The sequence below is a fragment of the Rhinolophus ferrumequinum genome, chromosome 8 (genome assembly GCF_004115265.2).
Source record: "Rhinolophus ferrumequinum isolate MPI-CBG mRhiFer1 chromosome 8, mRhiFer1_v1.p, whole genome shotgun sequence".
Lineage (NCBI taxonomy): Eukaryota > Metazoa > Chordata > Mammalia > Chiroptera > Rhinolophidae > Rhinolophus > Rhinolophus ferrumequinum.
This window is the reverse complement of record NC_046291.1, coordinates 90,614,904-90,631,403: the sequence shown is the minus strand read 5'-3', so window position 1 is coordinate 90,631,403 and position 16,500 is coordinate 90,614,904. Positions and strand designations below refer to the sequence as shown.

At 39.8% G+C, this 16,500-nt stretch overlaps 1 protein-coding gene across 2 annotated transcripts in view; it reads right to left on the bottom strand.

Annotated features, from left to right (window-relative positions):
- The window catches only part of CFAP221 (cilia and flagella associated protein 221), a 100,958-nt gene that overhangs the window by 55,077 nt on the left and 29,381 nt on the right, over positions 1–16,500 (bottom strand). For both annotated transcript variants that reach the window (XM_033112995.1, XM_033112996.1), the window contains exons 7-8: positions 14,185–14,288; positions 1,868–2,027 (exon numbers count right to left, since the gene is read on the bottom strand). In XM_033112995.1, coding sequence (XP_032968886.1) covers positions 1,868–2,027; positions 14,185–14,288 — 264 coding nt within the window. The remainder of the gene's footprint in view (positions 1–1,867; positions 2,028–14,184; positions 14,289–16,500) is intronic.

The window sequence follows — 16,500 nt, the reverse complement described above, 5'->3', positions numbered from 1 at the left end:
GCAATTGCAAAAGGAATTTTTTGTATTTCTTTTTCTGAGATTTCATTATTAGTATATAGGAATGCAATGGACTTTTGTACATAATTGATTTATCTTCCAAGTAAAAAAAAAAAATGATTAGGGGAACTTACTCTGGGTGGTGAACACACAATGGGATTTATAGATGATGTAATACAGAATTGTACACCTGAAATCTATGTAATTTCACTAACAATTGTCACCCCAATAAATTTTTTTTAAAAAAAGGAAGAAAGGAAAGAAAGAAAATAGATGCAAGAAATCTGATTGCTAGTGTCGGCAACAAAAATGAAGGGGTCGAATAAAGAGATAAACGAAAGAGTTACACGTGGAATTTGGCTATGCCAGTTCAGGACATGAATAAGTCCATCACACATCAATTCTGAAACAAAAAAAGCAACCTGTGAAACATTCAGAGAACACTGGAGCCAGAAGAATTTTTCTTTCTTCGTGGTGGAATTCATTTGTTATAGGGCTATTTGCAGTCTGAGGAGACATAGCCCTTGAAAACATCTAGAGTGTGCTAAATGCGATATTAAACTCCAGTTGGGAAACCAAAACATAATAATTTAGAAATGGTATGTGTCTGCATTTGTATGGTGCTTCTCCCATACAATGCTCTTTTGAAGTTAAGAACATGTCTATGGAAGGATATAGAAGTAAAAATCCCACTCACGTGATGTCTGTAAGAAAGCTATTTACATATTGCAGCACTTGACATGAGATTGCAAACAGCATTGTGCTCAGCCAGTTATCTGACACCAGAAAAATTCACACTGTGTTCTACTTCTATCCAGCTCTACCTGTTCATTGCCTGGGTAACTTCCTTTCTATTGTGGCTTCCGGTTCAGAAGGTTACAATAATATCCTATAGTTGATTTAGGCTGCTTTGAATTTTTAGGAAGAAAATCATGATATGAATATGTAATAAATCATAAAGTTAGTTCATTTTTTGATATAAGGTTGTTACTTCACTTTTAATATGCCTGATGAGTTAATAAGCAATGACTGCTACAAACATGTGTGATGTGTATCTATGCGAGATGAAAAGAGGAAAATCACTGTAATTCTTTACATTTTCAAAATATTTATAAGGATTTTCCAAGATTTTATGTTATTTATACTGTGACAAATTTTCTTTTTAACTTTTATAAAAAATCAAACATATTAGAAAAAAACCTTATGTTAACTAGAACGTTTGGGATATAAAATATAAGCTCACATTCAAATGGAAATAGAAGTTGAGAAAAAATTTGTTATGAAGTAAAACTTAATCCCATTTCACATCTTTACTCTGACTTGAACGCTGATGGGGCTTTAAACAACCCCCCCTGTGGCATATGACCCTTGCTGCCTTATTTTGAAATCACTTGTTATACATGATGTATTTCGGCTCCTCTGTTGTGGGTAACTTCAGGGTGTGGACCATTTCCTATGGGTCTTCCCAATGGACACGGCACAGAGCAGGCTATCGATTAATTATAATGTGATACTGAAACTTTGAAAAGACTTATGTTGTTCTGGCCTTATGATTTAAATTTTTGAGTAAACCATCATACATACATATGGTCAAAAATTCAAACAGCACACCAGTAGTCATCAGTGAAAGAAAGTATGCCCCGCCCCCAAGCCCCTTTTTCTCAGTCGACTCTTCCCCTTTTGGCAGAAGCAACTACTGCTACAAGCATTAGAGATATCCTAGGCATTACCATTATATGTTAAAGTGTATTTTAAGTAAGTTTTTGATGGCATTCTGTTACAAGAAAGAAAAACAGAATGGAAAGAAGACCTGACTTTTTTTTTTTTTAAAGTTTTAAGAATAAACTAAGACATTCCCAAACTGCCATACTTTAAAGCCATGTTAGGGTAGCATGTTCCGGTGAACACACTTTCGTAGGGTTGAGAATTGAACTGTGAAATCCATAGCTGCATTTTTATCTGTGCCGTCCCATACTGCAAGGGTGCAAACGTCACAGTCACATCCATCTTCCCATTCGCTGGAATTATTCCTAAGAGGAAAGAAGTAAGAAAACATGATACAGGTGGTCCAGTGGCTCAGGTGGTTGGAGCGCTGTGCTCCTAACGCCAAGTTTGATTCCCACATGGGCCAGTGAGCTGCGACCTCTCCAGCTAAGATTGTGAACAATGGCTTAACCTGGGCTGCCATGCGTGAGCAGCCAGCAGCAGCTGTAAGCCAGTGGCCCACTACCTCAGGTGACCGACTACCTCAACCGGGTGGAGCGCAAGGCTCATAATATCAACATGGGCCAGGGAGCTGTGTCCTATACAACTAGACTCAACTAAACGGAGAACAACGGCTTGGATCGGAGTTGGGGAGGGCAGGGGCGGTGCGGGGAGGAAAAAGAGAAAAAGAAAAAAAAAAGAAAGCATGATACTTTCCCTTCTGCAAAGTCGAGTGAAAGAGGCTCTCTCTTACACGCACACACATACTCTTCACCAGATAAGGACAAGTATTTCTATTCTCTCTCTCTCTTTTTTTTTTAATTCAAGTTTATTGGGGTGACAATTGTTAGTAAAGTTACATAGATTTCAGGTGTACAGTTCTGTATTACATCATCTATAAATCCCATTGTGTGTTTACCACCCAGAGTCAGTGCTCCTTCCATCACCATATATTTGATCCCCTTTACCCTCACCTCCCACCCCCCACCCCCCTTACCCTCTGGTAACCACTAAACCATTGTCTGTGTCTATGAGTTTTTGTTTCTCATTAGTTTGTCTTGTTCTTTTGTTGTTTTCGGTTCATATACCACACATCAGTGAAATCATATGGTTCTCTGCTTTTACTGTCTGACTTATTTCACTTAGTATTATAATCTCAAGATCCATCCATGTTGTCACAAATGGTCCTATTTCATCTTTTCTTACTGCCGAATAGTATTCCATTGTCTCTATATACCACAACTTCTTTATCCATTCATTTATCGAAGGACATTCTGGTTGTTTCCATGTGTTGCCCACCATAAATAAAGCTGCAATGAACACTGGAGCACACTTGTTTTTATGTATATAAATGTTTTCAGATTTTTTGGGTAGATACCCAGGAGAGGGATTGCTGGGTCATAGGGTAATTCTATTCGTAATTTTTTGAGGAACCTCCACACTGCCTTCCATAGCGGCTGCACCAGTCTGCATTCCCACCAACAGTGTATGAGGGTTCCTTTTTCTCCACAGCCTCTCCAACACTTGCTACTATTTGTCTTGATGATGGCCATTCTGACTAGGGTGAGGTGGTATCTCATTGTGGTTTTTATTTGCATTTCTCTGATGATTAGTGATGTTGACCATTTTTTCATATGTCTATTTGCCATTTGTATGTCCTCTGGAAAAATGTCTCTTCAGGTCCCCTGCCCATTTTTCAATTGAGTTGTTTGTTTTTTTGTTGTTGAGTTGCATGAGTTCCTTGTATATTTTGGATATTAGCCCCTTATTGGAGGCACTGTTTGCAAAAATCTTCTCCCATTCAGTTGGTTGCCTCTTTATTTTGTCGATGGTTTCTTTTGCTGTGTAGAAGCTTTTAAGTTTCATATAGTCCCATTCATTTATTTTAGCTTTTACTTCCCTTGCCTTGGAGTCAAATTCATAAAATGCTCTTTGAACCCAAGGTCCGTAAGTTTAGTACCTATGTTTTCTTCTACGCAGTTTATTGTTTCAGGTCTTATGCTTAAGTCTTTGATCCATTTTGAATTAATTTTGGTACGTGGTGACAGATAGCAGTCCAGTTTCATTCTTTTGCACGTGGCTTTCCAGTACCATTTATTGAAGAGGCTGTCTTTTCTCCATTGTATGTTTTTTGCTTCTTTGTCAAAAATTATCTGTCCATATTTATGTGGTTTTATTTCTGGGTTCTCAATTCTATTTCATTGGTCTATGTGTCTGTTTTTCTGCCAATACCGTTCTGTTTTGATTATTGTAGCCCTGTAGTACAAGCTAAAGTCAGGGAATGTGATACCTCCAGCATTGTTCTTTTTTATTAGGATTGCTTTGGCTATTCAGGGTGTTTTGTGGTTCCAAACAAATCTGATGATTTTTTGTTCTATTTCTTTAAAAAATGCCATTGGGATTTTGATGGGGATTGCATTAAATCTGTATATTGCTTTGGGTAATATGGCCATTTTAACCATGTTGATTCTTCCAATCCATGAGCACGGAATGTCTTTCCATTCCTTTGTGTCTTCTTCAATTTCTTTTTATTTCTATTCTCTTTATGCAGTCTTTTCATTAAACACACATGAGTCAACTTCTGCCTGTTTACACTGATATTATTTACCAACTACTGAATTAATCCTTTATAATAATTATTTATGTGTCAGTTACATAAGTGCATACACATCAGTCGGCTTTCGTGGGTCCGAGATCATTCCCAGAACTACAACCTTTACACTAATGACCGGAGGTCAATGTCAATGGTGTGAGCAATGGGGAACAGCGAGGGACACACATGAAAGTTTCTGTTCAAATAATTCAGTTCCCTACATTTTTGTGTAACTCGATTCTTTTCTTTCAAATCTTCAGGATGGACTACTGTGCTCTTCAAAGTCCAATATTCCACCATGCCTTATTCCTGCCTTGTATCTCTGGTGCCATCGGGGCTGGAACACAGTAAGTGCTCAACAAACGGGGAAAGGAAAATAAAAGGGAGAAAGGAAGGGAGGGGGAGACGGCGGGAGGATCAATGTCCTAAGTGTGAGAAAGGCTAATGTTCTGACTTCCGAAGGCTCTCTGCTTTGCTTTCTAGATGATTCCTTATGCCCCTGTGCATCTGATCCTTCCTCTCTCTGCAGAGGCCTTGCACATTCTCCATGCATAGGAACTGAAACTCCTCTAAACTTCTGTCAGCCCTACAGTACTCATCTAGTGTTTGAATTGTTGCCTTTCAAAGTTTATAAGTTCCGACCTAGACTGCAAGTCCATTAGGCAGACAACAGGCCCCCAAATTCTTTTATCTTCCTGGATACCTAGCACAGTGCTTCAGAAATAGGCATATGTCCATTTCCTGAGGGCAGAAATCAAAAATCTCTACATAAAAAAATAAAAAAAAATCTCTAAATAGTATTCCCTAGTGACCTGAGACACTTCCACAGGGAAGAGTGAAGCAGAAGCCCTCCATTCTATGGATCAACCTAAGATCAGCTGAATAGAAATGCCTCGATGCCCTGGAGTTCAATACCTGGACCACCCACTTGGTCAGAAAATACACCCATTTAATCTGCAATTCACTGGGACATTCACTAAGAACATTCTATTGCTTCTGCTCCAGCTCATTAACTTAAAAAAATAAGAACAAGCTCTGGAGCAAGGATTAATGTTTGCCTTGACCTGGCTGATTTATTTTTAAGTGCTCCCAGCACAGACCTAATACATAAAGCACACAGGAGCTGTAGCCCAGGCAACTGGAGTACGCTTCTTTTTCCATTAACAGGGATACCAGTTAACACAGCTCTGTTAACGGAACTTGGCCACAGCTGATTGTCAAACGTTAACATCTATAAATGGTGTGCCAAGCAGGCATAGCTTACTGCTTGGAAAAAATTAATGGTGGGAGAAATTAGAGTATGTTTCATGTTGAAAAGTGGGAAGAGCATCCAAAAATTTACTACTGCCTTAAAAACAAAACAAAACAAAACAAAACAAAGCATGATTTTATGGCTTCAGTTCAATTTCATCTGAGGCCAATTTCAGATGTGGCATAACCAGGGATATGGTTAAATCACAGGGCAGGGAGGATTCTGAGGCAGAGAAAGAAGAAAGAACAAAACTTAGAAATCAACTAAAGACTAAGAAAACCCCAGTTTATCAATAAAATGAGTATTATAAAGAAAATGTAACAAAACTAAAAAACACATAATCATAAATGAACTCACCAGAAAATACCACTATATCTTTGCCTTGATTACAATTATGTACAATGTGCATAAATATGGGCTGTTACTAAAAGGAAATGGAAATATAAAAGTACATTATTGGTTAAGGAATAAGGCCAGGATGGGGAAAATTTTTTTTAATTTCTTTTCTTAGAGGTCCATACAGTGTTACTACAATGTGGTTATAATTTTTTAATAGCATTTTCTTTAAAAATCTCAGAAAGTACAGATGATTTTCCAACATGCTTAAAGTGTAAGTATTGGTCTTTTTAAAAAATTATTTTTTCTTCAGTTACAATTGACATTCAATGTTGTTTTATATTACTTTCATGTGTACAGCATAGTTGTTAGACATCTATGTTCATCAGGGATATTGGCCTATAATTTTCTTTTTTTTGTAATGTCTTTGTCTGGTTTTGGAATCAGAGTAATAACGGTGTTGAATTTACTGGACTAGTTTAAAAAAGAAAGGTGTTAATTCTTCTTTGAATGTTTGGTAAAATTCACTGTGAAGCGATCTGATGCAGGACTTTTATTTGTTGGGAGTGTTTTGGTTACTGATTCAATTTCATTAGTAGTAATTAATTGCTTCAGATTTTGTTTCTTCTTGATTCAGTCTTGGAAGATTGTATGTTTCTAGGAATTTGCCCATTTCTTCCAGATTGTCCAATTTGGTGGTATATAATTGTTCATAAGATTTTGTATTTCTCATCATCCTTTCTATTTCTGTGGTGTCAGTTGTCACTTCTCCTCTTTCATTTCTGATTTTATTTATTTGAATCCTCTCTCTTTTTTCTTGATGAATCTGGTTAAAGATTTATCAATTTTGTTTATCTTTTCAAAGAATCAGCTCTTGGTTTCATTGATCTTTTGTATTGTTTTTTTAGATTCTGTTTCATTTATTTCCACTCTGATCTTTATTATTTCCTTCCTTCTACTAACTTTGTGCTTTGTTTGATGTTCTTTTTCTAGTTCCTTTAAGTTAAGGTTAAATTGTTTATTTGATATTTTTCTTGTTTCTTGAGATAGGCCTTTGTTGCTATGAATTTCCCTCTTAGGACTGCTTTCACTGTGTCCCGTAGATGTGGGGTCATTGTGTTTTCATTTTCATTTGTCTCAAGGTATTTTTTTATTTCTTCCCTGATCTCATTGCTAACCCATTCATTGTTTAGTAACATGTTATTTAGCCTCCATGTGTTGTGTGTTTATCAGGTTTTTCTTGTAATTGATTTCTTGTTTCATACCAGTGTGGGCAGAGAAGACACTTGATATAGTAAATTTATTGAGACTTGTGTTGTGACCTAACGCATGGTCTATCTTGGAAAATGGTTCCATGTGCACTTGAAAAGAATGTATATTCTGTTGCTCTGGGGTAAAATGTTCTAAAAATGTCAATTAAATCCATCTGTTCTAGTGTGTCATGTAAGGCCACTGTTTCCTTGTTGATTTTCTGTCAGGAAAATCTGTCCATTGATGTCAATGGGGTGTTAAAGTCCCCTACTATAACTGTATTACTGTCGATTTCTCCCCTTATGTCAGTCAATATTTACTTTATATATTTAGGTACTCTTAAGTTGGATGCATAAATGTTTACAGGATTTTATCCTCTTGTTAGATTGATCCCTTTATCATTACGTAATGTTCCTCTTGTGTCTTATTATAGCCATTGTTTTAAAGTCTATTTTATCTGATATAAATATTGCTACTACAGATTTTTTCATTTCCATTTTCATGAAATATCTTTTTCCATCCCTTTACTTTCGGTCTGTGTGTATCTTTTGATCTGAAGTGGGTCTCTTGTATACAACATATGTATGGGTCTTGTTTTCTTATCCATTCAGCTACCCTATGTCTTTTTTTTTTTTAAGATTTTATTGGGGAAGGGGAACAAGATTTTATTGGGGAACAGTGTGTACTTCCAGGACTTTTTTCCAAGTCAAGTTGTTGTCCTTTCAATCTTAGTTGTGGAGGGTGTCATTCAGCTTCAAGTTGTTGTCCTTTCAGTCTTAGCTGTGGAGGGCACAGCTCATCTCCAGGTCCAGTTGCCGTTGCTAGTTGCAGGGGCGCAGCCCACTATCCCTTGTGGGAGTCGAACCAGCAACCTTGTGGTTGAGAGGATGTGCTCCAACAAACTGAGCCATCTGGGAGCTCAGTGGCAGCTCAGCTCAAGATGCCATGTTCAATCTTAGTTGCAGGGGGCGGAGCCCACCATTGCTTGTGGGACTCGAGGAATTGAACTGGCAACCTTTTGGTTGAGAGCCCACTGGCCCATGTGGGAATTGAACCGGCAGCCTTCGGAGTCAAGAGCATGGAGCTCTAATTGCCTGAGCCACTGGGCCAGCCCCTACCCTATGTCTTTTGATTGGAGCATTTAATCCATTTACATTTAAAGTGATTATTGATAGGTACATAATTAGTGCTTTTTTTCCTTCTTTTCTCTTTTTGCTGTTCTGATTGGGTGTTTTCTGCTACTTTGTCTTCCAAATCACTGATATGATCTTCTGCTTCATCTAGTCTGGTGATTCCTTTTAGTGCATTATTCATTTCAGTTATTATATTCTTCATTTCTGATTGGTTCTTTTTTATGATTTCTATATCCTTTTTTATGCTTACTGTCCCTTTGTGGAAGTTCTCACTGAGTTCTTCTATTCTTCCTCTAAGTTCCTTGAGCATCCTTATAACCATTATTTTGAACTCTGTATCTGGTAGTTTGCTTGCCTCATTTCATTTAGTTCTTTTTCCAAAGTCTTCTGTTCTTTCATTTGGGTCATATTTCTTGGTTTCCTCATTTTGGCTGCCTCTCTCTGTTTGTTTCTATGTATTAGGTGGGGCTGCTATGTCTCCCAGTCTTGCTGGGTCTCCTTATGTAGTAGGTTTCCTGTGGGGCCCAGTGGCACAGTCTCCCTGGTCACCTGTGCAGGGTGCTCCAGGAGTGTCCCCTGTGTGGGTTGTGTGTGCTCTCCTGTTGTAGTTGAGCCTTGATTGCTACTGGCATATAAGTGGGTGGTGTTGACCCTTAGACTGACTAGCTGTGGGGTTTGGCCACATCCGCAGCTTATGGGCTACTGTGTGGGGGTCTTGCCCTGCAGAGTGGGCTTTGCTCCAGTGGGCTCCAGTGCCTGCTGAGACTGCCCTTTGGGTGTGCCACTTTTGGGGCTAATTGGGTGGTGCTCTGCTGTGGTCTGAAGCCAACTTCCAAGTATGTTGGTTCTGGGGCTTTTTGGGAGGGGCTCTGATGCAGGCTCCGGTCAGCCACTGCCTGTGGCCAGCCAGGAACTACCTGATAGGTAGATAAGCAATACAGTTGGTTGCTCCCTGTGCTGAACCTGGAGACGCCTGGGGAGAGGCCACGCTTTGAACCAAGGATGGCTGCCACTAGTACCAGCTTTGGGGTAGCTCCACAAAAAGTCAATGCCAACCCACTGGGACAATTGCAGGCCACCATTGCTGCCCAGGGTGTGTGGACAAGGAAAGGTTCCAGAGACCACATAGACCCTGACTCACATCCTTGTCTGGCCTCCCACGGACTCTGTTATTTGGTTTGGTTACTTTACCCGAGGCTCAGTTTTCTCATCTATAAAATGGGATGAAGAGAAAATAATGTACGTGGTTTGGGATAATGCTTGGCACATAGCATGTGTCCTTCCCTATGTTTGTGCCAAATAAAACAAGTTGTAATTTATTGTGTATGAGATTATCATTAAAGTGTCAGTAAGAGAAAGTATTTCTTGGAAAAACTTACACTTGACCCATTTGAGTTTTTATAAAGGAAGCAGCAATTGCCTCACAATGCCACGCCACTGGGATGCGCTGCCCAAAGCACTAGGTCTTGCCTTTGGCTCCATAAAAGTGGTAAATTCAGGCAAATCTATAGGTCAGAAGGCAAGGACTGGGCTGCCTCTGGAAAGGCCTACTTTAAAATTTAGGACAGAAGACTTTCTGTGAAAGGGTGAAAATAGGAGCCCTGAGGCTTTTGGTGACCAGTTCATTTCTGAATTTCCTGGGAAGAACCAACCCTTGCTTAGCCATAGCTGATGAAGACACACATGGTGCAGATACAGTTAATAGTCCCCAGTCCTTATTTTAATTTGTAATTCCCTTCTCCCTCCAGTAAGCTTTTGTGACTGAAATTAGAAATAAGTAGTAAAATGAAGTCTTTTGGAATTTTCCTTTTCCTCCCTGTCCATCAAATACTCAAAATGCAAACATTAGAGCAGGATGAGAACAGCCTGGGGCCTCTACGTACACCAATGGAAAGTTGAGGAAAAGTAGTCTGAGTAGAAGGATGCTGGGAAAAACTAAGCCAGGTCAGCAGTTCACTGTCAATAACAAGCCCTATAACTTGGTGGCCAGGAGCAAGGACCGTAGCACACATGTATTGCATGCCTACAGTACTGGGTACTGTGCCCAGCACCACAAACACAGCTCCTCAGAGGGCAGAGTGACCGTACAGAAATGCTCATTGCTGGACTCAAGGCGCTGCCTGAAGTGTAGCACACAGCCCTTGCAGCCACCCATTGCTCAAACGAAAACCAAAAGCCACCTCCTGATCCCACCAGCCTGGCCAACCCTTCAGCAAGGCCTGTCCACTCCACCATCCACTATCACCATCTGCATGGCCAGCACCCATCCAGGCCAACCTCAGCTTCCTCCCAAATGGGGTTGGTTGTCTGCTTCTCCCTTGTGCTACTCCAATCCACTCTCCCCTCAGGACCCTAAGAGACCTTTTAAAACATAAATGAGGTCATTTCACTCCCTTGCTTAGAAACCTCCAATGGACTTGCACCTGGCTCAGAGCCAACCCCTGACTCCTACCCTACTCAAGTCCCCATTGGCCTCTCCAACTTGGTCTCACAGTCTCCTCCCTTTCTTCACACCTTCCAGAAATGCTGGTTTTCCATATTTCCCTCAAACATGACCATGCCAAGGCTGTTCCAACGTTACAGCCTTTGCACTGATAGCTTCCTCTGCTTGACATCCTCTTCCCCAGCTCTAACCAGGTCTGGCACCTCTTTATCCATCAGGTCTGACCACTCAATCTAAAGCCATCATCTGTTCACATCGTCATGTTGTTTTTCTTCAAAATCGTTTCTACTCTGGGCAATGGCCTTCTTTGCGTGCTTGTCTCTCTCGCCCAACTAGAATGTCAGCCCCATTAGAATGGGGGGTGTATCTGTCTTGTTCCCTGTGGCACCCCAGTACCTATCACAGTTCCTGATGTACAGCAGGTGCCGAGTATTTAGTTCTACAATGAATGCATAGATAAATAATATGGGACCCCAGGGGAAGATGCAAACCTTGCAGAAAAGAACCCAGCAGTAATTCTGGTGAAAGATGATGAAATAAAGCTTTTTAACTTGACTAGCCTCCAAAAAACAAGAAAAAAAAAAACCACACACATATCAAATGAAAGAGAGGAAAACTCTCCTATTGAACAAGAGAAATGACTGTAACCACAATGCATAGATAAGCAGCATGCCTACCAAATACTGTAAACTGAGGCATGGAGCATGCTGAGAGCCAGGAGCATAATAGATTTCCCCTAAAGTAAGAGTCACAGATGTGAAAAACATATCCAACTACTCTGATTAAAGTGACAAAATGTGGGAGTGTGGCTGGGCCCTGGAGAAGTGGAGATCATGACAGAAGGGACCCAACCTCAACATCATAGACTAGCAGGGAGGGGAGCCGATGAAGCAACTATGGTGCCATGCCATTTCTCTCATCTTAGACCCAGGGCCTACTTCAGAAGGTGACTAGAGGTGACATGGTAAGATAGAAGGGAGCCAGTGACCACAGAATGGCAGCACACAGAACAGATGACAAAGTGACTCTCCTATGACTCACCCAGCCCTTGTGAGCACAGGACTGTGATGGGAGATATTCCCCCAGTGTGCTTGAGCTCACAGAGTGTGATGCCAGTTTTGCTGAATTCCAATCCCAGCTCTGCCCTTGGACAACTAACCTAAACACTCTATGCCTCAGATTCCTCATCTGTAAAGTGGACACACTAATAGAATCTACTCATAAGAGTTGATGGGAGTATTAAATGAATTATACATTCAGAGTGGCTCTGGCACATAATAAGCACTATGTAAACATTGGTTATTATTATTTTTATCATCGTCATCAGCCCTTCTCCTACATTATTCTTCTGCTGGTAGCAGGCCCTATTCAAAGTTGAGTAAAATGCTGAGTAAAACCAACATAGGTACTATGCATGAAAACTGCAAATTTAAAAATTAATGCATTTTGAAGGAAGAAAGGAATATAAATAAAATCAGGTGAAGAACGCACATCATAGGAGGGTGCCCTCAGAACACAGGTGAATCACCAGAGTCTTAAACAAATTACAAACATCATGACCTTGTCACAGGAAGTATTGCCAGAATTCAAGGAAGCAATATTAGAACACACTAGAAGGAGATGAAGAGAGAGTTGGTGGAGCTCAGGAAACAAATGAAAAAAAAAAAACAAAAACAGGAACGGCCACTGAGATAGAAACTGCATCAGAAGGAACACCACCACCACCACCACCACACATACACACACACACACACACACACACACACACACACACACACTGAAAACACAGAAACATGACAGATAGAAAGGAGGAATCCATGCACCATGAAATTATTTTAAAGAAGATAACAGATACTGAGGAAAAAAGATAACCAACATACACACATAGTTAATACTCCTGAGGAAGAGAACACAGCAAATAGAAGATTAAAATATTCAAAGTTTTAATAGTTGAAAAATTTTTCTAAAATAACGGAAGTCATTTTTCTCCAGATTGAAAGGACATGCCATGTTCTAGGTGAAAAAATAATACAGAACAACACCAATATATGTCCTAATAAATTACTTAACCTCAAGACTGGAAAAAAAAAAAAGAATTCTAAGGTCATCCAGAATTCACTTGAATGGGGAAAGATTCAGACCACCTTCAAAATTCCTACCAAATTCAAAAAGGACAATCAAGCAATGTCTACAAAATTCTGAGGTGAACAAAATTGTAAATCAAGACTTTTATACCCAGTCAAATTGTCCTTCAAGACTACAGGCAGCAGAGAGACATTCTCAAATACACAAGCACTCAAGGTATGCAGTCCCCAGGAACCTTTGGTTAACAAGCCACTAGATGACACAATTTAGACACCAGAAAAAGAACTGAAATTAAAAAATGGAGCAAACAATGGAGGTGAAACACTAGTTCCATTTAAATAGAAACTAAGTAACTGGCACTTATGGTCACAAGAGAGAATGTAAACGCTATTCAAGAGAGCTTCAAATAGAATAGTGCCTCGTACATAATTGTCCCTAAGTGTCAGTATTATAATTGTACCAAAAGGCCTATTGTGAGAATATCAACTATACTTAGGAGAAGAAATATTATCTTGTTTAGTATAATTTTGGTAACTTATTTTCTCTACTTTTTAAAGCCTAAAAATAATAAAGTTCTTCTCTCTGGAAATAGAATCAAGTCCTGATTTTTGCAATATAAATAGTAACCACAGTGTATTTCAAAAATCTTAGAATGGCTTCTGGTTTTCTACATTTCATAATTGAGAAGTAATTAAAAGTTTCTGCTTTGAACCCTCATTTGTTGGACAAAATACACACTTGCAATGATTAAACATGAAAAAACAAATGGATAACTACCAAGATATCTAAAAACATAATTTTAGTGTTCACAGCAGACCACTGTAGACAGATATTTAAATCCCAAACCTAAACATCAAGGGACAGAAACTGGGGAGCAGAAATTACTTCAAATGGAGATTTCACTTTCAAAAGTCCTGAGGCTATGGAACTATTTCTTTTGGGGCATGCAAAGACAGACTGTCTATACCATGCATGAGATAATTCATTAGACACTTCAGCTAAGGTTCTGAAAGCGTGGGAAGAAATAATATTCACATTTTATTTGAAATTGAATTAAAAGGTTTATACAAAACCAAGGAGGTACCAAGAGCCAAAATTAGAATTAGAATGGATTAACTTCTTATTTCAACTTTTGACGTTAGCAGAAATTTACCCGGACACTATAATAAAAATCTACACAACACAAATGACCCTAAGTGTCCTTATCCACAAGTGTGCAATTCCAATTTAGATTGTGTCAGATATGTAAAATCTATTACTGTTACGTATTTGAAAATAACATATTCAAATGTGATTTATTCTCTTTTGTAACTTGAGAACTAACCTCCAAATCCTCTTTGATCTAAGAACTCTAAGGAAATTGGAAACTTGAAATCTTTATTCTCTTTACCTGATGTTGGCTCAATAGCAAAGGCTTGATGAGACTGAATCAAAGTAATATGAAATTCAAAGTCTACAGGGCAGCTGCACTGCAAAGGAATAACATATTTTTTGCTGCAAAAGAAAAAGAAAAATGGAAAATATCATTTTTCTTTCTAAGTAGCTCTTTTGGTATCAAAGAACAGAAACTCAAGTTATGTAATAAACAACCACAACAATGATGACAGTCAACACCAATACGATAATTCCTGGGTGCCAGCTCTTCTACACATTTCCCAGGTAGTAACTATTCTAATCCTATGAGGTGATACTATGATCTTCCCACTTACAGAAGAGGAAACTGAGGCACAAGAGAGAATACGTGTCCTGCCCAAGGTCACATGGCTAGTTAGTGGCAGGACCGGGATTTAATGGTGGTTGACTATCCCGAGTATCCACACTCCGGACACTTCTGTCCTGCTGCCTCTGACGTACTGCAGGTTTATCCTATTGGGTACTCACAGTCACAGGGGAAAGGCATCTCTGTCACATACGAGGCCCTAGGGAACCTGAGGACCGCTGAATAAGCAGGTCTTACAGTAGCTGGGAAGCCCTAGCTTTTACAGAGCTTAGAACTAGGCCATGTTGAAGAAACACACTTTGGGTTGTGTTTGATTAAAACATGCTAGATGCTCTATTTAGTTAGAAGTCAACAACCAGTAGGGGACCCCTGAAGGGTCTGTGTATTCAGAAATGCTCTCCCACCCAAGATAAGGTCAACTTCTGGGTAAGCCTGTTGCTTACAGCACTACAGGAGTTGCCGCAGTGGGGGCATTTCTCAGAGAGCCCTGAACGTCTCCTCATGTCCTCTCCTTGGATCAGGCCATTCCCAGGTAAGCGAGAGTTTGTAGGATGAGTGAGACCTGGAGCAGCAGAGCTTTCCAGCTGTCCCTGGCATCCTACACAGAGCTGGCGCAGATTATGTGGGTGCCTTTAGCAGCATTGCTTGAGCTTCTTCTTCAAGTGACTCAGCCACTCCCTCCATGCCTGTCTTTGCGTCTCCACCTCATGACTCCCGTGCCCTCAGGCCCATCACGTCCTCCTGCCCAGTAGCTGGTCCTTTTCTCTTCACCTTTCAGATGAGGACCTCCCAGCCAACTGCTCCCCCCCCTCACATTTCCCAGTTCACACTCCCGGGAGAACGTGACTGTGATCAGCTGGAGCAGAGCTGTCTGGCCGGCTCCTACCCTGCCTCCTGAGTGGTGCCCACCCAGACCTAGGCTGACTGGGGATTTACCCATCATGCCCTGCTTCCTCACCTGCCCAGTGCCAGTCTACCTGAGAGATTCTAAGTCCTATGAAGGCAGAGCTGAGTCTGCTTGCTTCTCCAGAGTAACCTCAGCAAGATCCCAGACTCCCGCACAGACTAAACATTCAACAAATATTTGCTGGAGCAAAGTGAAATCACTCTTTTTCAGTAGCAATTTGGGAGATACTGTATAGCTCAAATGTGGTTTTTAAAAATTGTGCCAAGAGCACTTTTATTTGGCTTTACATTTATTACCTTTTAAAAATTTCTGAAATTTTCCAAATATAAACAAAAATATACAGAAGTAAAATAAAGATCCCTTTATTCACTACTAAGCTGTATCAAATATTTTGCTCTGGGTAAATCAATATTTTAATTTTAAAGAAACTTTGCAGAACAGTGGACACTCCCTGTACACCCCTCCCCTCTCCTCTACTCCTTCCTTCCTCCCCAGGAGACCCCCACCTTGTATCCACTACCATTCCCATGCACTTTTATAATATCACTCCAAATCTATGTACCCACAAAATGTATAATATTGTATTATTTGTTTTCAACAATATTGTTCTAAAACTTGCTAATTTTGCTTAACACTATGCTTTTGAGATTTAACCATGAAGATTCATGAAGTTCTTAGTCATTCATTTTAACTAGTGACGAGGATTCCTGCCTCACACTTTATCTACTCCCCTGCTGTAGGGCATTTAGGTTGTTTTTTTGCACTTTTTCACTATAGCAATGTGGCAATGACAACTTTGTGTGACTCCTTATGTGTTTGTATCAGGGCTACTCTAGGTATAACTGAGAAATGGAATTTCTGGTTAGTAGTAAAGTAAAAATACCAATTCTACTAGATGTGGTCTAAATGCTCTCCAAAGCCCTTTTACCAATTTATGCTTCACTAGCACATATGAGACTTCCCGTTGTTCACAACACAGGATTTTCAAACATTTTAACTTCTTCCAGCCTGGGGCAGTGAAATGGTATCTCATTTTATTTTCATTTTCATTTCTTTCAGGTTGAGCTTCTCTATTCATA